The following is a 20,348-nucleotide window of genomic DNA, read 5'->3' on the forward strand; positions in this document are numbered from 1 at the left end:
AACATCTCCAAACGGCCTGTTTGAGCACACATTCTCTGAAAAGTGGAGCAGGCAGAAGACGGAGAGGATGGACTTCTCTCATCATTGGGGGGTTTGTAGACAGACTAGAGACACATGTTAGAGGAACATGGTGAAGAGGACCTTTAATAGTGATATCGACCTCTGTGTCTGAAACACCGTTTGAACACATTTTATTACAGAAGAAGAAGAAGTGAGTGGTTTAGTATGTGTACAGGTGTCGTGTAGATGTCTCGTCTTAACTCAAACTTTAAGAAAGCAGCCGTATAAGTAGCTATGACAGGCCGAGAGGTCGCAGTGTGAGTAAAAATGTTTTTAACTACAGAAGAGAGTCGGGCCCTCCGTGCCAAACTTTTAACACTATTTGATATTTCTCAGTCGTGTTCTTTTGACAGCGCTTTGCTGGCTTGTTTCAAATGGCTTGGCGTCAGTTGAGGAGAAAAAGTTGTCTAAAACAATCAGTTTTGAGGAACCTATAAATGAAAGTGTCACAACAATGGGATGGTTTAAGACTGTGTGCCGAACACAAGATTTACCCCAAACCATATCTCACGTAGAACCGTCTATTTTATAAGTAATTTGAGAACTTCACATTTTCTTTGGTGCACGTCGTCCATCAAAGGAGGAATTTGAGTTGGAAAGCTAATGTTCGCTTCCTTCAGACGGTTTTTTAATGTGTTGTTTTAGCTCGAGATTTTCAACATCGCGACCTGTCATCTGCACAGTTTATGATCGATTTGCCAGAAAGGAAATGATCAGGATTTTATAGATTCTCATTGTTGAGAGGGTTTGAAAATCTGAAGCTCAGCAGTGTGAGTTGAAAACGAGCGACACATTTATGATGTCAGAGGAAGATGGCCGCTGTGTAAATACAATAAAAACCGTTTTATCGCTCACATTGTTTAATTCACACAGAACCACTTTGTTGTGAAAAACGGAGGATATCACACAAACTGATGGACAAACTCGGAGTAATAAAACAAATCTGGACTCTCTGTGCAGCAGTTTGATAACCTCATTTTAACCCGGGTCATCTCAGGATAAACAGCCGTGTGGGGATCCGGATGCTAGGGGCTTTAGGGGAGCTGGGGGGAGGCGGGGGTTCCTGGAGTCTGCAGCAGTGAGAGTCTGCCTTCATGTGCAGAGGTCTGAGGGTCGTCTCGTTTGAAGTGCTGCCCCTCCGGACGGAGAGCATGGGAAACAGCTCCGCTCACCTTTCATGTCCCAACCTCGTCCTCCGACCCGCTGCCAGCCCGAGTCAGAGGTCGACTCGGAGAGACGGCCTCGCAACGAGCTAACCTCCACCTCATCCGTCTCTGTCTGAGCGGATACGGCGATGACAGGGAGAGAGGTGAAGAAAGGAGCAGATAGTAAAAGAAAAAAGAAGGAAAGGCTCATTTTAGTTTGAGGGAAGTCGTATCGATTCAGGAAGGAAGAGCTCTGTTTACTGATTTTACTATCCAAGAATGCACGACACGTCCGGCCGTGCATGCCAGAGAGATGAAGGGAGGAGTCTGAGAGTATGCAGATTGGAGGGAGGGGGCTTTGAGTAAACCTTCTTCAGGGACGTGAACTTAGCTTTGGGGTCATCCTGAAGTTTTATCTGTGGGTTTTCCCTCTCTCTGCTCTCACTGTAAAGGAGTGATAGTGAGAGCCGTTAGGTTGTTGTTTGACTTTGAGTTCCTCTTCCCCTCGGAGTCCCATCTGCTGCGGCCATTACACTCCCAGGTGCCAGGGGTGGGGGTGGGGGGTGGGGGGGGGGGGGGGGGGGGGGGGTGGGGGGAATCCAGCTGACCGAGAGAATCTGGAGAAAAAAAGGAACCAGGGAACAGAACAAACATGATGGAGGTGACAGATTTCAGGAGGAGGAATGGGAACAGTTTGGCGTGATCTAATCTCGACCAAAGCGTGCTCCTTCTTAAACGTGACACTCATTTCCTCCCCTGACAGCTCATAATGACTTTCCCGCCATGATAAGCGTCCTCGTCCACATCCAGCCCGTGTAACGCCAGATAAACAGCGAGCTTTGTTAATGGGAGGAAGTGAAGGGGGGGGTGGAGACGCTGCTTAGTGGAATGAGATGAAATTGAATGTGATGGTCTGGTTACCTTGGTGGAAACGCCCCGCCACATTCTCCTTTCCCCTCCTCTGTGACACCCTGCAGGAGAGTGTGTGTGTTTTGTTTTGCTGTGCGAGTGTGTTATGCAGACGGAGGGTCACTGAGCGGAGCTGGGGGGTCGGGGTAGTTCAGGTTTGGCTCCTCTGCAGTGATGCTTCCTAATATTTCTGCCTCAGTCGGTCCAAAACTCCCCGGAGACAAACTCTCCATTTCTGTCAGAGCTTCAAATTTAAAAACCAGATTACTCTGCAGGCGCTGACTCGGGAATGTAACGAAGGAATCACGACCGACGGGCAACAAAACCACTAAAAATAATGACAAGAGTTCAGAGATGTGCACACGGTTTTCTGTCCTGTTGACTTTATTTTACTCTTCAATATTTTCCAGCTTTAAAAAATAATTTTGCACAAACATTGTTTTTCTGAGTTAAATGTTTCATTTGTCACGTTTTGATTTAAAATGTCCTAAAACGACTTTGCTGAGTTGGTGATTTGTCATTTTACAAAGTGTTTATTTCTGCAGCATGTTAAAGAATGTTTTTATCGGCAGTGTTGTTTGTTGACAATCACAGACAACAAACCTATCATCACATTTATCCACATAAAAACTCACGCTGACTTGACTCCGCCCGTTTTCTCTTTCAAGGCGCTCCCTATTGGACGTCCTCGGCAAAGATGGAGAAGAAGCTCCACGCCGTGCCGGCCGCCAACACGGTGAAGTTCCGCTGTGCCGCAGGAGGAAACCCTCGACCCAGACTACGCTGGCTGAAAAACAGCCGACCGTTCCGCCAGGAGGACCGCATGGGAGGGTACAAGGTAGGACCCTCCGAACGCCTCCAGGCGAGAAAACGTGAAAGAAACTGTCTATCAAAAGGTCTTCAAGGTTCGGACCTTCAGGTTAGACCTCCCCTTTAGTCTGGGGAACAAGTTAAAGTCCCTTGATCTCTCCATCGATCTCGGACATTTGAAAGACTTAAAGCTGTCGAAGTTGTAAAGACAGTCGCAGCCGTCTGAATCAGATGAAATGAAAGCATTTGAGTTTTTGTTCCTGGTTTAAAAAAAGGAGGGATGCACAACGTGTTTACCTGCTCATCAAATAACTTCTGTCTTCTGACGCAACTTTAGATTTTAAGTTAAGTCCTTTTAGTTCCTGGAAATCTGATTTTCAACATTTTGCTGCTGAAAAACAACGATTCCAGTCTGACTCGTTCTCTTTGACTTTTGAAGATTTGTTTTGCTCTTGTTTTGGAGCGTTTAGTGGAGAGAGCGCGTACTAACCACCGGGCAACTGGCGTCCCGAATTTCATTCTTGTTAAGAAAGTTTTGTAACGTCCAACTTTTGAGACTTTTGAAAAATGTAAAAAAAAAAAAAAGTTTATGGAAGAAGTACATCATGTAGAGGGGGACCAAGAAGTGAGCTTCGGTGCACCTCATCAGGCCGATCAGAGATAACTAGCTGAATCCCAGGTGATTAATCATGGAGCAGATGATGACAGACCTCAGCTCGCTGCCTCTTCTTGCTGCCGTGCTTCAGGCCAGTTTGCCATCGTGTTTCCAGGGAACGTCAGGCCTCTTTCCTCATCAACCCCCAGTTGTCCTTTCACCCCTTTTCCACCCTTCACTGGAGAGACAGGGGGGAGAGTAGACGGAGGAAACGAGGGGCAGGGTTTCTGGTGTGAAATTGGAATTGCTCATCCGTGCACCTCCTCTCACCAGGGTACTTTGCAGAGCCTCTCTCTGTAACTCGAAATGCTTCTCTAACCCCAACAATTAGAAACTTAATCCGGGGACTGAAGGGTTAAATGCCCCCGGACAGTAACGTATAGAACTAGACAATTCCAGCAGAAATTGTGAGGGTGGTTGCCGTGTGTGCGTGAGAGTCTGTGTGTGCGTGCATGTGTGGGACAGCAGTAAGAATGGTGCCATCTAACAGCTGAGACAGAACTCTGTCACACTGAAACAATGATGTCATCACTCTTAACTCTGAACACCTACTGCTCACTTGACATTCAGCTTTGATCTGCCAGAACATTCCATCAATGTATTTGAATGGGCGTACCACTGCTCGCAAAACCTCAAATATCTTGAAAACTAAACATGGTATCACCAATCCGTTTGGACTGTGAGCGACATAACAAATAGGCGCACGTTTTGATGTATTGTATTTTCATCTAGCATTCAGACTGTGATCACAGTGGCAATTTCAAAACATGAGTGAATACTGGGAAATTCTGGACATCCGCTAGAGTGAGAGCCCAATGTGTGTGTATGTGGTGCGTGACTGTCAAACAAATGTCTCTCCTGGGAGACTGGAACATTTTATGTTTTTATTTTTTGCTTTATGAGTGAGAGGACACTCAGAGCTTTCTTTTGATGTATTTTGTTTATATATGCGAGCAACAATGACTTCAGGATGGCGATTTACAAATATGTTTCCAAAACTGAAGTTTTTGGCCGTTACACTCTAGGATTTCAAATTTTGCCATCTGCTTTGAATGGGGCAAATTTTGGCCAATTTTTTGTCACTTAAACTTGATTTGTGTCCAAACCGTGTGCCCGGGGTTTCCACAAAGTAATAGCACACTTTTTGGGGCCGAGCCGGTCGTTTTGATACCTTTCTTGTGTGTGTGGCGCAAACGCTGTGGGAGGAGTAGCGCGGCCCGTTTTGAGGATATAATAAGCGGAATAATAATAATATTAACTAGACAATTCCAGCAGAAATTGTGAGGGTGGTTGCCGTCTGTATATGTGTTTCTGAGTTATACTGCAGTAAAACTATTTAACTGTAGTCAGCTAACAGCTAAGACAGAACTCTGTCCCACTGCTATGGTCCCACTCAAATGATGATGTCATCACTCTCTGAATACCTGCTGCTCACTGATTGATGGAATGTTCTGGCAGTTTGGCAGATCAAAGCTGAATGTCAACCAAAGTCGTTGAATGGGCTTACCACTGCTCGCAAAACCTCAAATATCTTAAAAACTAAACATGATATCACTGATCCGTTTGGACTGTGAGCGACAGCACAAATAGGCGCACGTTTTGATATATTTTATTTGTATGTAACATTCAGACTGGGACCACAGTGGCAATTTTAAAACATGAATGAAAATTGTGAAATTCTGGAGGTTAGGTAGAGTGAGAGCCCAATGTGTGTGTATGTGGTGCGTGACTGTCAAACAAATGTCTCCCCTGGGAGACTGAAACATTTTATTGTTTTATTTTTTGCTTTATGAGTGAGAGGACACTCAGAGCTTTATTTTGATGTATTTTGTTTATATATGTGAGCAACAGTGACTTCAGGATGGCGATTTACAAATATGTCTCCAAAACTGAACTTTTTGGCAGTTACACTCTAGGATTTCAAATTTTGCCATTCATTTTCAATGGGTCAATTTCTTGTCGTTTAAACTCGATTTGTGTCCACACCATGTGTCCAAGGTTTCCACAAAGTAATAGCACCCATGTCATGACCGAGCCGCTCGTTTTCATACCTTTTTTGTGCGTGTGGCGCAAACGCTGTGGGAGGAGTAGCGCGCGTAAATTTGAGGATATAATAATAATAATAAGAATATTTACAATAGTAGTAGTGTGGTTTGCCTTTCAGGCAACCACCCTAACTAGACAATTCCAGCAGAAATTGTGAGGGTGGTTGCCGTGTGTGCGTGAGAGTCTGTGTGTGCGTGCATGTGTGGGACAGCAGTAAGAACGGTGCCATCTAACAGCTGAGACAGAACTCTGTCACACTGAAACAATGATGTCATCACTCTTAACTCTGAACACCTGCTGCTCACTTGACATTCAGCTTTGATCTGCCAGAACATTCCATCAATGTATTTGAATGGGCGTACCACTGCTCGCAAAACCTCAAATATCTTGAAAACTAAACATGGTATCACCGATCCGTTTGGACTGTGAGCGACATAACAAATAGGCGCACGTTTTGATGTATTGTATTTTCATCTAGCATTCAGACTGTGACCACAGTGGCAATTTCAAAACATGAGTGAATACTGGGAAATTCTGGACATCACTTAGAGTGAGAGCCCAATGTGTGTGTATGTGGTGCGTGACTGTCAAACAAATGTCTCTCCTGGGAGACTGGAACATTTTATGTTTTTATTTTTTGCTTTATGAGTGAGAGGACACTCAGAGCTTTCTTTTGATGTATTTTGTTTATATATGCGAGCAACAATGACTTCAGGATGGCGATTTACAAATATGTTTCCAAAACTGAAGTTTTTGGCCGTTACACTCTAGGATTTCAAATTTTGCCATCTGCTTTGAATGGGGCAAATTTTGGCCAATTTTTTGTCACTTAAACTTGATTTGTGTCCAAACCGTGTGCCCGAGGTTTCCACAAAGTAATAGCACACTTTTTGGGGCCGAGCCGGTCGTTTTGATACCTTTCTTGTGTGTGTGGCGCAAACGCTGTGGGAGGAGTAGCGCGGCCCGTTTTGAGGATATAATAAGCGGAATAATAATAATATTAACAATTGTAGTAGTGTGGTTTGCCTTTCAGGCAACCACCCTAACTAGACAATTCCAGCAGAAATTGTGAGGGTGGTTGCCGTCTGTGTATGTGTTTCTGAGTTATACTGCAGTAAAACTGTTTAACTGTAGTCAGCTAACAGCTAAGACAGAACTCTGTCCCACTGCTATGGTCCCACTCAAATGATGATGTCATCACTCTCTGAATACCTGCTGCTCACTGATTGATAGAATGTTCTGGCAGTTTGGCAGATCAAAGCTGAATGTCAACCAAAGTCTTTGAATGGGCTTACCACTGCTCGCAAAACCTCAAATATCTTGAAAACTAAACATGGTATCACAGATCCGTTTGGACTGTGAGCGACAGCACAAATAGGCGCACGTTTTGATATATTTTATGTGTATTTAACATTCAGATTGGGACCACAGTGGCAATTTTAAAACATGAGTGAAAACTATGAAATTCTGGACATCAGCTAGAGTGAGAGCCCAATGTGTGTGTATGTGGTGCGTGACTGTCAAACAAATTCCTCCCCTGAGAGACTGAAACATTTTATGTTTTTACTTTTTGCTTTATGAGTGAGAGGACACTCAGAGCTTTATTTTGATGTATTTTGTTTATATATGTGAGCAACAATGACTTCAGGATGGCGATTTACAAATATGTCTCCAAAACTTAAGTTTTTGGCCGTTACACTCTAGGATTTGAATTTTTGCCATTCATTTTCAATGGGGCAAATTTTTGTCGTTTAAACTCGATTTGTGTCCACATCGTGTGACCGAAGTTTCCACAAAGTAATAGCACCCATGTCATGACCGAGCCGGTCGTTTTGATACCTTTTTTGTGTGTGTGGCGCAAACGCTGTGGGAGGAGTAGCGCGCGTAAATTTGAGGATATAATAATAATAATAAGAATATTTACAATAGTAGTAGTGTGGTTTGCCTTTCAGGCAACCACCCTAACAATTGTAGTAGTGTGGTTTGCCTTTCAGGCAACCACCCTAATAAGGCGGCGTCAGGGTTGAGATGAGCTCCGAACGCCGAGGTAACTCAATCAGGGAGAACAGGTCTGGTTGGAGCTGGCTATGTGAACATGTGATTCTATTGTTACGAAGACGGACTCACAAACAGTCCCTGAGCAGGTTAAAGTTTAAACTGAAGCTTTTTCACTCCCGGATTAAAAAACTGTGCAGAAAGAAGCCAAACTGTCTGCAGATTCAAACAGTAAATAAACCTGAATATATCCCGGGTGAGTGATTCCTGTAGAGGTCCTGTGCAGAGAGTCTGCAGCAGAGCTCGGGTGAAGTTGTGAAATGTCTCTCACTCTGGTCTGTTTGGGGAAACAAACAGCCTGAGTTGATTTATATGTGCAGAAAATACCTGATTGTGCACGTCATGGGAACGTGAAGCCAGTGTGTGCTTGTGTTTTAATTCTGAAAAGCGAGACGCACTATAAAGAATTCCTTCAGTGTGACAGAGTCGATCTAGACTCCAGCTAATAAAAGCAGAATTTAGTGTTATTTTACAGGAGCAGGCATCAAAGTTTGAGCAGAACGAGTCGAAGGCTCCTCCTGGGTGACGAGTTCAATCATCACGATGCTTCAAAATGATTCTGGAATGAATCAGTGGAATAAAAGAGAAGACACCCTTGTTTTTAACCTGCGCGCTGTCTGTTGGAGCCTGTTTTAAGGTGTCTGAATCCAAAAGTGATGTTTCAGTTTGGATGAATTTGGTTGCAGCTTACCTGAGAGCAACCTGATGTTTGTGACGTGTGCACTTCACCTGGTGTCTGTGAATGTGGGAGCGCTCGGAGGTGAACTTTTAATGGTTACCGACCAGCGCTTCGATGGCTTTAAAGGTTTTTTTTTTTTTGTATTTGACAGGAAAAATCAACTGGAGTTCATGGGTAATAAAAGCAGCGTATTGCAGCCAGTGTCTCACTGATGGTGTTTTATGAAAAGTGTGTGTCGGCCGCTCCTCACCTGAGTGCATGTAGATAGAGTCAGGACTCGGATTAGACGCTTCCCTGTAACACTGGAAACATTGGAGACAGTGCTCTCTCTGTTTTGATTCAACACATGACTGATGAGCTGCAGTTTGGGAACTTTGTGATACAGACGATCATTAAAATCACAGAGATTGCGTTGTGTTTAAAACTCGTGGTATTGAGGAGTGTCGGCGTACGAACGACCTCAGAGAGGGTCATGCTGACGTGGCTGCTGATGTCGACGTCTTTCAGCGAGCTCAGACAGTGTCAACGTGACGGAAACGAAACAGTCAGACTCTCTTTCTGTCAACAGCAGAGGGACAAAGGCGTACCTGAGCCCGGCCCCGTGCTCTAATCTCTCCTTTTGTGTGCGAGCTCGGCCTGAACAAGCAGCAGCTACAGTCTCTGCTCGCTGCGCAGACGGAAACTCTATTGTGAGCTCACACCTGTAGCTTCCACTCAGGGCAAACAGTCCGATATGCCTCCCAACAGTTCAGCCTTGGTATCGTTGTCAGCTCTCGGAACGTGTGTGTGTGTGTGTGTGTGTGTGTGTCAGGTGTGTGTGTGTGTGTGTTTCTTAAAGCTCCATAACATTAACCCCTCCCTCTCTCCCACAGCTCCGCAGCCAGCACTGGACCCTGATCATGGAGAGCGTGGTGCCGTCCGATAAGGGCAACTACACCTGTCTGGTGGAGAACGAGTTTGGAGCCATCAACCACACGTACACACTGGACGTAGTGGGTCAGTAACACACACACACACACACACACACACACACACACACTCACCTGAAGCTAAAGCTGTGTGTCAACACTTTGAATGGAGCTTCCATCATGACACTTTTTGATCCTGCGTGATTAAGATGATTTGATGTGGATCTACAGTTTTAGCGTAGCGTGGAGGTCATGACAACCCGGTGCTTCTTTTGTAAACATATATGAACTCTAAATGCACCAACACCAGGAGCTGCAACAATCAAACTCCTTCAAAGTCCTTTCTGTTTTTTTTTTTTTTTTTTGCAAACTGACTCTTGAAGTGTGAAACACAGTACAAGATGAGCGGGAAGACTCCTCCCCCTTCACACTTTTTCCTGACGCTCCTAAAGATGATGTCGTCCGCTGAGTAGAACAGCGACCACAGCGGATTTAAAACTCACCTCCAGCTCGCTCTCCGTCTTCAGCCACACTTTAACTTCCTGTCTGTCTGTCTGTCTGTCTGTCTGTCTGTCTGTCTGTCTGTCTGTCTGTCTGTCTGTCTGTCTGTCTGTCTGTCTGTCTGTCGACCTCCAGGCGGGTCTCCTCTTGCGTCACACACAGCAGGAACAACACGGTTTCACCTGACGTGTGAAGCCTCTCTCTCCTTTTAAAAAACAGAAGATTAGATTTTAAACGTGTGTCTGCGTGGGCCAGGCTTCAGGAGTGCAGAGGTTTTGAAGTGAGGCTCTGATTGTGTTTCACTGAGTTCAGACCTAACTCAGTCAACCTTTGGAGCTCCGAAATCAAAGAGAGACTTTCTGGTCAGTTTGCAGAATCGATGCACGCCGTGGACAACACGGAGAGGAGGTTAGAGATAGTAGAACGGCGTGTGTTTGTGGACACGGAGTTTGGCCTTATTTTGAAGCGTACCCGTTCTCTTCTGACCTCACTCGAACCAGCGCACGGCAGGTCAAAGTGTGTCTGACACGGTCGATTAAAGGCTGATCAATAATCCACAACGAGCTGCAACCGTTTGAAAAACAGTGAGCGGCGTTCAGGAGCCGGTCGACGCAATTCTCCTCATCACACACGTCTGTTTTCATTAACGTCTCCATGGCGACAAGGAGTATTATTTCCATTATATCAGATGGAGATTAAATACCTGAAGGTTCTGCACATGCTCTCACACACACACACATACACACACACACACACACACACACACACACACATACACACACACACACACACACACACACACACACACACACACACACACACACACACACACACACACACACACACACGGGGCCCCTCTGGAGTTACTAAATCTCCTTCAGTCTGCATTTTTTTCTGTTTTTGTTCCGTTTTATTGCAGAGCAGTTAACCCCTTCTCGTCTGGCTCTGCAGCCTCTCGCTTCATGCCGCTCTGTCATCATGGGGGGTTTTCACAGACGGAGAAACACAGAGCTGCTCTTATCAGTCTTTTTTCTGTGTGCTGCGATGACCTTTAGGGTCAGCTACTAAACGCAGAGGGAGGGCTCGTCTCTGGTTCAGAGCAGCCGCGTCCGTGTCCCGCTGAGACCACGTCGGTCTCTGCCATGCAAGCCCCTCGCCCCTCCACCAGGCCCCCGTGTGCCAGGACGCCGGGTCACCCAGAGTTCATCTGACCCACATGGAATGGCCCCCCGGTCCGTCTCCTCACGCCTCTCCCTGCGTCTGTCCCGTCAAATTCATCCACGAGTGAATTTATTGATAAACGGATGGAAACAAAAAAACTTCATTCATTCATTGAGTTCGATGCACGAAAATGTTCGGATCATTTACTGAAGAGAAGGTCTGAAACAGGAAGCTGACAGCTCCCCGTTCGTCCTTCATTTGGAGCTTCACACGAGCAAAGTTGAAGAAATGAAACTTCTGAAACTTTGACTCACGTTGATTAAATTGATAAAACGATCGCCTCAGACGTTGATCTTACTCGGCCGCTAAGGGTGCAAATACTTTCAACGAGCTTATCAGGTGGTTCCCAACCTAAGGACCCCCCCCCCCCCCCCCCCCCGCCTCAAAGGTCACTGAATAAACATGAGGGGTCAGGAGAAGATTAATGGGAGAGAAGAAGAAGAGAAAACAACGTTTGACACGCAGATCTGTTTTGACTTCTCAGTTTGTTTGCTTTTCGATCAAAGTTATTGGAACCATGTGAGAAGCTGAAGCCTTTTTTTTTTTTTTTTGTGTTTTCTTTAAAAACTCTGAAAACAGCAGAAACATAAAGAGAGGCAGTGAAGAGCTGTGAGGTCAGTGAAGGTGATGTACGTGTTGTCATGTTTCAGCTGCAGACAGAAGTTTCATCTCCTCGGCTCTCGGCCACACACGCGCTCGCCCGATGGACCTTTTTCTAATTTGCGCAGGAATTGCTCCACAAACTTTTATTGTTTTGGGCAGCTCTGTGATCATGATGTGGCCTGTTTTCTGTGAACGCACACCCACGCTGCCTCGCTGTGAAGGCTGCAGCTCTCACATCGGGATCAGCTGCCATGGTGAAATGGCTGCGGCGGGATCGGCTTGTGTCAGTCAAGAGAAGTGTATGGCATGGTCCTGTTCGGCCTGCGGGGCGAGCGAGGGAGAGAGCGAGGAGGTCAGAGGATGGAGAGAAACACGGGGAAAGACAAAAAAGAGAGAGAGAGAGACAATAAACAAGGCGAGCGAGAGGAATGTGGAGGAGGGAGGGTGGGAATCATCTGATCTGACAGATTTCAGATAGATGGAGAAGGAAGACGGGTGCACACACACACACACACACACACACACACACACACACACACACGCGCGCACACACACGTTAAAGAAGTGTCTTCCTGCTCTTTGTTCATTTGTTCGTCCTTCTTTTCTGTCCTGTTTCTCAACACGAGCCTCCTCCCTACATCACAGACTCTCCCCCTGACCCTGGCCAACCGTAGACACACAGACGCTGACACACACGCACACACACACACACACACACACACACCAAGTCTTGCGCAAGAATGAATTTACTGCACCTACCTTCAGGCTTTGTTTCGTGAAGGCACTGCAGGGCCACAGGCTGAGTGATGTCATTCCCTGAAAGTGTGTGTGTGTGTGTGTGTGTGTGTGTGTGTGTGTGTGTGTGTGGGGGGGGGGGGGGTGTGTGTGTGTGTGGGGGCTCCTCCGTGCTGTGATGGAGGCCGGGCGGTGTTTGAAAGGGGGCATTGTTCAGGAGGTCTCGCTCTGTTTGGATTCTCAGACCGAATGTTTGCGTGTTAAAGAATGCAGATCGCAGGAGATGGTGTGTGTGTGCGTGGGTGTGTGCGTGGGTGTGTGTGTGTGTGTATGTGTGTTTGTGTGTGTGTGTGTGTGTGTGGGGGGGGGGGGGGGGGTTCGGAGGGATTTCTCTGTCCAACTCTGACACCTCCACTCGTGTGCAGTACGTCTGCACCCTCCTCTTCCTCCTCCACCTGAGCTCTTTATCTGTGATAGTAAATTCCTCCTCTTTGTTTGTTTGAAGCCTCGGCGATAACAAGCAGCACACACTTCCCCTCTCAGGGCTGCTCGAATATAATCACAAGCCGAGGATGTCAAGGCGAACTCTCAAAAGCAAAACACATCCAAAACTTTTTGGTTTGAGCTAAAAAAACAGCTTTCATTCGTTCGTTATGAACGGAGTTTAAAACTTCTAGAACAGGCGGAGAAACAGGACGGCTGATTGGACCCCTGCTCGTCGTCCTGCGCTCGCTGGCTTCCAACAGACCTAAAACAAATCTCTCCGTCCTCCTCCACAGAGCGCTCGCCTCACCGGCCCATTCTGCAGGCCGGCCTCCCCGCCAACACCACCGTGCACGTCGGGGAGGACGCCCGCTTCGTCTGCAAGGTTTACAGCGACGCACAACCTCACATCCAGTGGCTGAAACACATCACTCAGAACGGCAGCCGCTTCGGCCCCGACGGTCACCCCTACGTCCGAGTGTTGAAGGTAAAACTGACCGAACCTCCGTCTTTGGAGAGGAGACTCTTCTCCTGTTTTTTTTTTTTTAGCAGGTGTTTTGGGAGATGAACAGGAGCGAATCATCACGTCTCCTCCGTGTTTCCAAGCTGCAGCTCGCCATCGTAGATCCAGCGTCACAGTCGAGATGCTTTCAAGTCTGATTGAGCCTGCTTTAAATGTTCATGTCTGAAGTGTGTGTGTGTTTGTGTGTGTGTGTGTGTGTGGGTTGCAGCGTTCAGGCATTAACAGCTCCGACGTGGAGATGCTCACGCTCACCAACGTGACGGAGGAAGATGCTGGAGAGTATACCTGTAAAGTCTCCAATTATATAGGCGAGGCCAACCAGTCGGGCTGGCTCACTGTCATCCCAGGTAACCCCGAGACACCTGACCCCACCTCCCCCCCCCCACCCCCCCTGCTGTGGTTTCCTGGGCTCTGTCCCCGCCCTGCTGTGCTGTGGTGGTCCTGCTGGTGGTCTCTTCGTGGTCTTGGGGTTCACAGACCTCCCCCCCCCCCTCGATGTTTAACCGCTTGTGTTTCAGCTGCGGTGCTCGGACGGCTGCAGACATGGAAGCACGCGTGCAACCTGCGCTCGCACACTCCCTCTGACACGCCTCTCCTCCTGTGTCAGACGGCGTGTGCAGCTGCACAGGCGTGCTCTCCATGCTCTCTGTGTTTGTGCATGGGTTCAGTCCAACGTGCCGAGGTTCTGTTGGTGCTGGGGACCTTCTCATGTGGTGTTTTGGTTCTGTTTTTCATGTTTTGGTGGTGTACTGGGTTCTCTCTGTGTCTGTTTATGAAACCTTCTCCTTCTCCTCATCCATGGAAAAACTCCCAGCATCCTTTGCCCGAGAAGGACCCTCAACGATGGACGTCATCCGGCTCCTCTTTTCATTCCTCTCTTGGTGTTTGGGGTCTCATTTGTTTCTCTTCCTCTCTCTGTTTTTCCCCAACTTCCTCTGTGACTCCCCGTCTGCTCTGATCTTCACCCCCTCTTCGTCCTCCTCCTCCTCTTCCTCCTCTCCCCAGACTGCAGGTGTTAACACTACAGATAAGGAGATAGAAGTTCTCTACCTCCCCAATGTAACTTTTGAGGATGCTGGGGAGTATACGTGCTTGGCGGGTAATTCTATTGGGATCTCCTTTCACACTGCTGTGTTGACGGTGCTTCCAGGTATACACACTCTCCTTTATTTGACTTTTCCTTCACCCTTCGGAGTTTGCCTTTGAATGACCTCTGTGGACGTCAGGTCCTTCCCTCCGAGTCTGAGACACACGGATCAGATATTTGATCCAGTGATCGTCGAACGCTCCGAGCAGATAACAAGCTCGTCTTCAGACGAGAGAGAGAGTGTGTCCAGACTCCTGATGGAGGGGAGGGTTTGCAGTCCGTCTTCTTTTACATCTCCCTCTTCTATCAGTGCCACATCACGGTTCTGCATGTCTAATTTCCACATTTAAAGGTTTCTCTTTTCCTGTCCTCGCTCTGATAATCGACGTCTTTTAAGATCCTTATTTCTGCTTGAAATAAAGATCAAAAGTTAGAGATCAACGCGCTGATAGGTTGGCTTGACTTTCTCGATTATCAGAGCCGAACGTCTTCACTGCTGCACGACGACACGCTCATGCAAGCTGTGATCTCCTTCCTCAAAGAGTTAAATCCTAATCCAGTCGCTGTGTGTCTGGAGTATGAATAGTCCAACCAAACGATAACTGCGAGCCGCCTCTGCAAAGATTCAAGAAGCTGCAGCGAAAGGATGAGATACTTGGTGTCAGACAAGTTCTGGTTTCTGTTCCAGATGTTTTGTGGCTTTTTTATAAGGCTAAAAAAAAATGTGATTTTTCCGGGGGGGGGGGGGGACAGTCATGTAAAGAGCAACAAAGGTGTCCGAAGAAGCGCATCTTCTTACTTCTTATTAATTACTCGTAAAAAGGAAGTCTAGAAAGATCGACTCCAGGGTAGAAGAAAGAATTTTAAGAACTCATGTCGAACTTGACATTAAAAAAGGATCATCGAGAGAGCGAGCAGCGTTATGAATGTGCTAACCACAGGACAGTTTGTCAAGCCAAAGATCAGGAGAAAGATCCTTTTCCTCTCGGAATAACTCGTCACATTTATGACTCAGGCTGTTGTCTGAGTGTGTGTGTGTGTGTGTGCGCTGTGGTTCCTGGGTCAAGAGGTTCGAGGCTGACAGGAGATAAAGCAGCTCCGCCTCCAGCTGGATGGCGGGCTGCAGCAGAGGTTGTGGTCTGGAGCGTGAAGCATCACGGTGCTGAGCGTTTCAAACGCAGCCTGTTTCCATTACGACCACGTCAGGTCAGATACGACCTCGAAGGACAGCGGCCTTCCTTGTTTGTAATTGGAAGTTTTTTTCCCCGTCCTGCGTGGGCGTGTTTGTGTTAGCACAGCATGCAGACAGATGCAGGCCGGTCTCACTCACCAAGTCGAGATTTAAGATGTGCGGAGACGTTTCAGCTCCGCTCAGGTCCGTTTGACCCGGACAGTCGAGGGTGATCACGTTCACACATGAGGCGTCGTCTGCAGCGACTCTGTCCGTCTGTCTGATACCTGTGTGTGTGTTTGTGTGTGTGTGTGTGCGTGTGTCTTTGTCTCACTCCTTCCTCTGCACCCCCCTCAGCTCTGGAGAAGCCCCTGGGCCCGATCTCTCCTGACTACGTGGAGATTGCGATCTACTGTGCGGGCGTCTTCCTCATCGCCTGCATGGTGGGCATCGTGGTCGTTTGTCGCATGAGGAACACGGCGAAGAAACCCGACTTTGGGGGCCAACCGGCGGTCCACAAACTGAGCAAACAGATCCCTCTGCGCCGCCAGGTAACAGAAAGTAGATAAAGAGTTCTAATGGCATCTAACACCTGAGAGGAGACAAACACACACACCAGAGACCAGAGGTTTCACACAGCAGCAGGCTGATGTTCAGATATTACATTTAAATCTTTTTTAGCTGCATGACTGATAAATAAGACAACTACTGCTGGTTTACAAAACTCCACACAACCTGCTGAACTTTAAATGGAAACCGTCTACATCCAGCGAATATTCAAGTTTGCTGTTTTTACCTTTGTGAGAAGCTGATTGGTTTGTTACTAAGGTACAAAGCAGGTTGATTATCAACCTGTGGAGCGCCTGGTTCCTGTGCGAAGGTAAGTCCGTCTGGAGAGGTGAGCGGTGAGGCTGCATGGTTCAAACACTTCCTGTTGTCACTGTGGTGTAATCTCACACACATAGACGGACTCTGCTGACGTCCTTCACTTTGAAACACACTCCGACTCCTCTTTGATGCCAATGGAGCTCTCTCTGACCTTTGAACCCAGACTTCGGTGATCAGCCATTATTTCTTACCCTGTAGGTGTCGGCAGACTCCAGCTCGTCCATGAACTCCAGCACGCCGCTGGTACGCATCACGACACGGCGGAGCTCGGCGCACGACGAGCCGATCCCGGAGTACGACCTTCCAGAGGATCCACGCTGGGAGTTCTCTCGAGACAGGTGAGGGCCGGTCGTTTTATTTAGACTCCCAAACTCTTCTCTGCTCACGGGGCCGTTCGTACGTTCAGAAACAAGAAACCACCGCCGCTTTCCTCGAGGAACTTTTACAGGTGTGAGTTGAATCCCACTGCAGGAAGCAGGCAGTCATTATTCAGGTCCCTGCAAGGGGGACGGGAAAACTTTGGGGATGCGTTTGAGATCACTGGAGAGAACATGGCATCACACATTCAGGAGACGTCCTGCTGCTCTCCACGGATTTTTTATATAGAAATGATAACTAAATTGAAGTTTCTTAATGTTATGTAAAAGATAATGCCAATAATCTGAGAAGTATCTCGTAAAGAAATGTTTCTGTTTATAATTCAGCTGAGCAGAGTTTCAGCTGAGATCAGATCCAGGAACGGAGGTTTTTAAAAAGATCTTCAGAAAACAGCTCAGGAGGGAAAATGCAGACGGTTTTATTAAACAATGAACAGAACAAAAAAAATTAAAATTACCCACTAAAGTAAAATTAGCAGCACTGAGTGACTTCACGGTGAACTGAACCTTGTCATGCACTCGATGTACAGAGGCTACTGTCCTTATTGCAGAGGCTGTGGGTTTGAATCCGACCTCTGCCCTCTGCTGCAGGTCCGTTTGCCTAAATGAGACTTTAGACTTTTTATTTTATTGTCCCCGAGGGGAAATTCTTTTCCACTGTGTACAGTTTTAAGGCTTTAAGGTTTTGAGCCTCAAACTGAGCTGGCTGCAGGAAATCTGGAGAATCTTAAAAAAAAAACAGATAGATCATGATAATGACCTTTAACCCCTCGCCTGTTCTACTCCATGCTAACACATCTTAATGATCGCTCGTGCTGCAGAGAGACTTCAAATCTGACAGACGGCAGCTGAGGATGACTAACTGAGAGTAAAGGCTCACTTCTTCACAGCCACACACACACACACACACACACACACACACACACACACACACACAGTCGCTCTCTGCCTCAGATGGACTGAAGCCGTGCTAATTATCGGTTGGCTCTTGCAGCTTTTATCTGCATGTTACTGCAGAGGGGTGTTCATACCGGAGGAATTATCACGGCTGAGGTTTCACTTAGTCACAGTGTGAGCCGCTTCAGGAGGGATTTACAGAACAGCGGAGGTCAGACGAGTTTGATCCCACTGTAGGCCTCCGGGTTTAAATAAAAGAAGAAACCCACACAGATCGAAACAACAGCCTGTCGGCGCATAAAAGAGTTGGATGATACATTTAAACATGGCTGGTCAGAGAGGGAAACATGTGTGCGGTAATTCTAGCGCCTCTGGTGTGCAAACAGACCCGGGCTTTCTGCTCCGAACTTTTGATTTTAATTGACAGACTCGCCACATAAGAAGTTTTGTCTGCTCTGAATAAATCAGTGTTTGCCTCTTTCTTCCTCTCCTGTCATGCCAGCGCCTGAGGGATCATGTTGGAATGCTAACGTTAGCGCTTTGCGCGGGGAGGAAAAATAACATTGATTATGTGCGGCTGGACGCACAGAATGGTTGCCATTGAGCGTGGAGAGAGTGTGTGGACAGAAGGGGGATTGTGTTACAGCGGCAGGGCGCCGGCCTCGGGCTCTTAGCTTTGCAGCGCACTGTGTGAGTGTTTACATAGCCAGGACACAGGGCCTGAGGGGGCGGGGCTTCACCTGTCAATCAAATGAGAAAGGCGGACAGCAGTGGGATGAGTGCAGAGGTCGGAGCCACTGCTGTTGAAGGCGTCGAAATGTTTGATTCGTTTATGAAACCTCCTTTTTCAAAACGATACATCCATATCGAGAGGATGAAAAAGAGAAGTGTGTAAGAGGAGAATGAATCCAGACAAACTCCTGCATGCTGATTTGCAAAAAGAAAAACATCAGCAGAGATTTATAATGTTGCCAACGTTCCTGTGCAGTTTAAACAGCGCGCAACGTTTGATCATTAAAAACAATAATGGTGCCTATTTTTGTGGCCTTGGAATTTAAACGATATCATTTAATTTTTACAAAGATTTAAAATCCCTCACAGTGACGACGATTGTTCATAACAGCTGACGTCCACGTTTATCTCATCTCCTGATCGATCGACGAGATTAAGTGTAATAAAGCAGCTGTGTGACATGTTGTGCCATAAAGTCAAACTTTAATTGTAACGAGCGGGACACCTGTTTGTCTGCACGGATCCAGCAGTGCATCACTCACAGGCTGATGGCTGCGTGCTGAGCTCAGCGCGGCGTAATGACTTGCAGGGAGTGTATACGGGAACATGCCAGCGCAGGGTAAACAGTTTAGAGAGGAGAGTCTCTCCCCTGCTTTTATCAGGTGATTATCGCTGCCATGTCGGCTTTCTACCTACTGGCCTGGCACGGGCTGCAGTCACCGCGCCAATAAAGCTCACGCGCGCGCTACGCACACACACACACACACACACACACACACACACACACACACACACACACACACACACACACACACACACACACACACAGAGAGAGACAAAGACACAATCTGATGAAACAGAGTGGTGTAGTAAAAACAACTAACTCAGGGTGAGGCTGAGAAACTGGCTCTGTGCCTGGTTCCCTCGCTCGCTCTCTCTCTCTCTCTCTCTCTCTGTCTGTCTACACAGGGATTAAAACTGTGTCATTGTTGGATCAGATCGATGAGCTTTTATCTGCTTTCACACGTTCACTGTACTCCTGAAAAAGTCAAGACATTACCCAGAGGAGAAGACGCGAACAAAAATGCGTCTCAATCAAGTTGTAAATCTCCTGCAGTGTGAAACGTGTGTGTGTGTGTGTGTGTGTGTGTGAGCTTCTCTCACATGGCTGTCGTTTGTAACCTCCTCTTGTCTCTGCAGGTTGACTCTGGGTAAACCTCTGGGTGAAGGCTGCTTCGGGCAGGTGGTGATGGCGGAGGCTCTGGGCATCGATAAGGACAAACCCAAGGAGGCGGTGACCGTGGCCGTCAAGATGCTGAAAGGTGAGTTCGTCTCACCGTTCAATAAAGTGTAACGAGATGCTTCGTTATTTCTCACGGGCAAACATGAGTGGAGCCGCTTTGAGAGTTCAGAGAAGATGTGAGGAGGAGCCTGAGGCCGTCATTATGGCTCCTTATTGGTGACTGCTGACTGACGGGGAGGGGGGGGGGCAGGTTGTGTGTAGGTAAGGGTGAGGGGCGGTCACATACCTGACCTCAGAGCAGCAGCTGGCTGGAGCTCCGTCAACTCAGACACAAAGAGGAGAGTCATAGCAGTATGATTAACGGAGGGGTGGGGGGGAGGGGGGGGGGGATCAGGTATAGCAGCAGGACCAACACAGGAAACAGAAATAAACAGTTTAAGGCAACAAATCCAAACTGTTCATTTCATCTTTATCGTATGGAAGTGCGAAGTTTCAGAGCTGCATCTCTGTAAAAAAAAACAACAAACAAACATAGGTGATAGTTAAAGGCACAATTGGCTCAATCATGTCCATTAACCCCCCCCCCCCTTGCTGAGAAAGATCCCCTCTGTGCTGTTTGG

At 47.3% G+C, this 20,348-nt stretch overlaps 1 protein-coding gene across 1 annotated transcript in view; it reads left to right on the top strand.

The window, feature by feature from the left end:
• LOC306835654 (fibroblast growth factor receptor 2-like) overlaps window positions 1-20,348 on the top strand; it is a gene marked incomplete at its 5' end in the record, with an annotated part of 27,953 nt that overhangs the window by 1,261 nt on the left and 6,344 nt on the right. Inside the window, 8 exons of the mRNA XM_079362319.1 lie at window positions 1,172-1,369; window positions 2,783-2,952; window positions 9,232-9,355; window positions 13,107-13,297; window positions 13,542-13,680; window positions 15,949-16,142; window positions 16,678-16,817; window positions 19,686-19,835. Coding sequence (XP_079218445.1) covers window positions 1,172-1,369; window positions 2,783-2,952; window positions 9,232-9,355; window positions 13,107-13,297; window positions 13,542-13,680; window positions 15,949-16,142; window positions 16,678-16,817; window positions 19,686-19,835 — 1,306 coding nt within the window. The remainder of the gene's footprint in view (window positions 1-1,171; window positions 1,370-2,782; window positions 2,953-9,231; window positions 9,356-13,106; window positions 13,298-13,541; window positions 13,681-15,948; window positions 16,143-16,677; window positions 16,818-19,685; window positions 19,836-20,348) is intronic.

This window comes from Symphodus melops, assembly GCF_947650265.1.
Source record: "Symphodus melops genome assembly, chromosome: 15".
NCBI classification, from domain to species: Eukaryota; Metazoa; Chordata; class Actinopteri; order Labriformes; family Labridae; genus Symphodus; species Symphodus melops.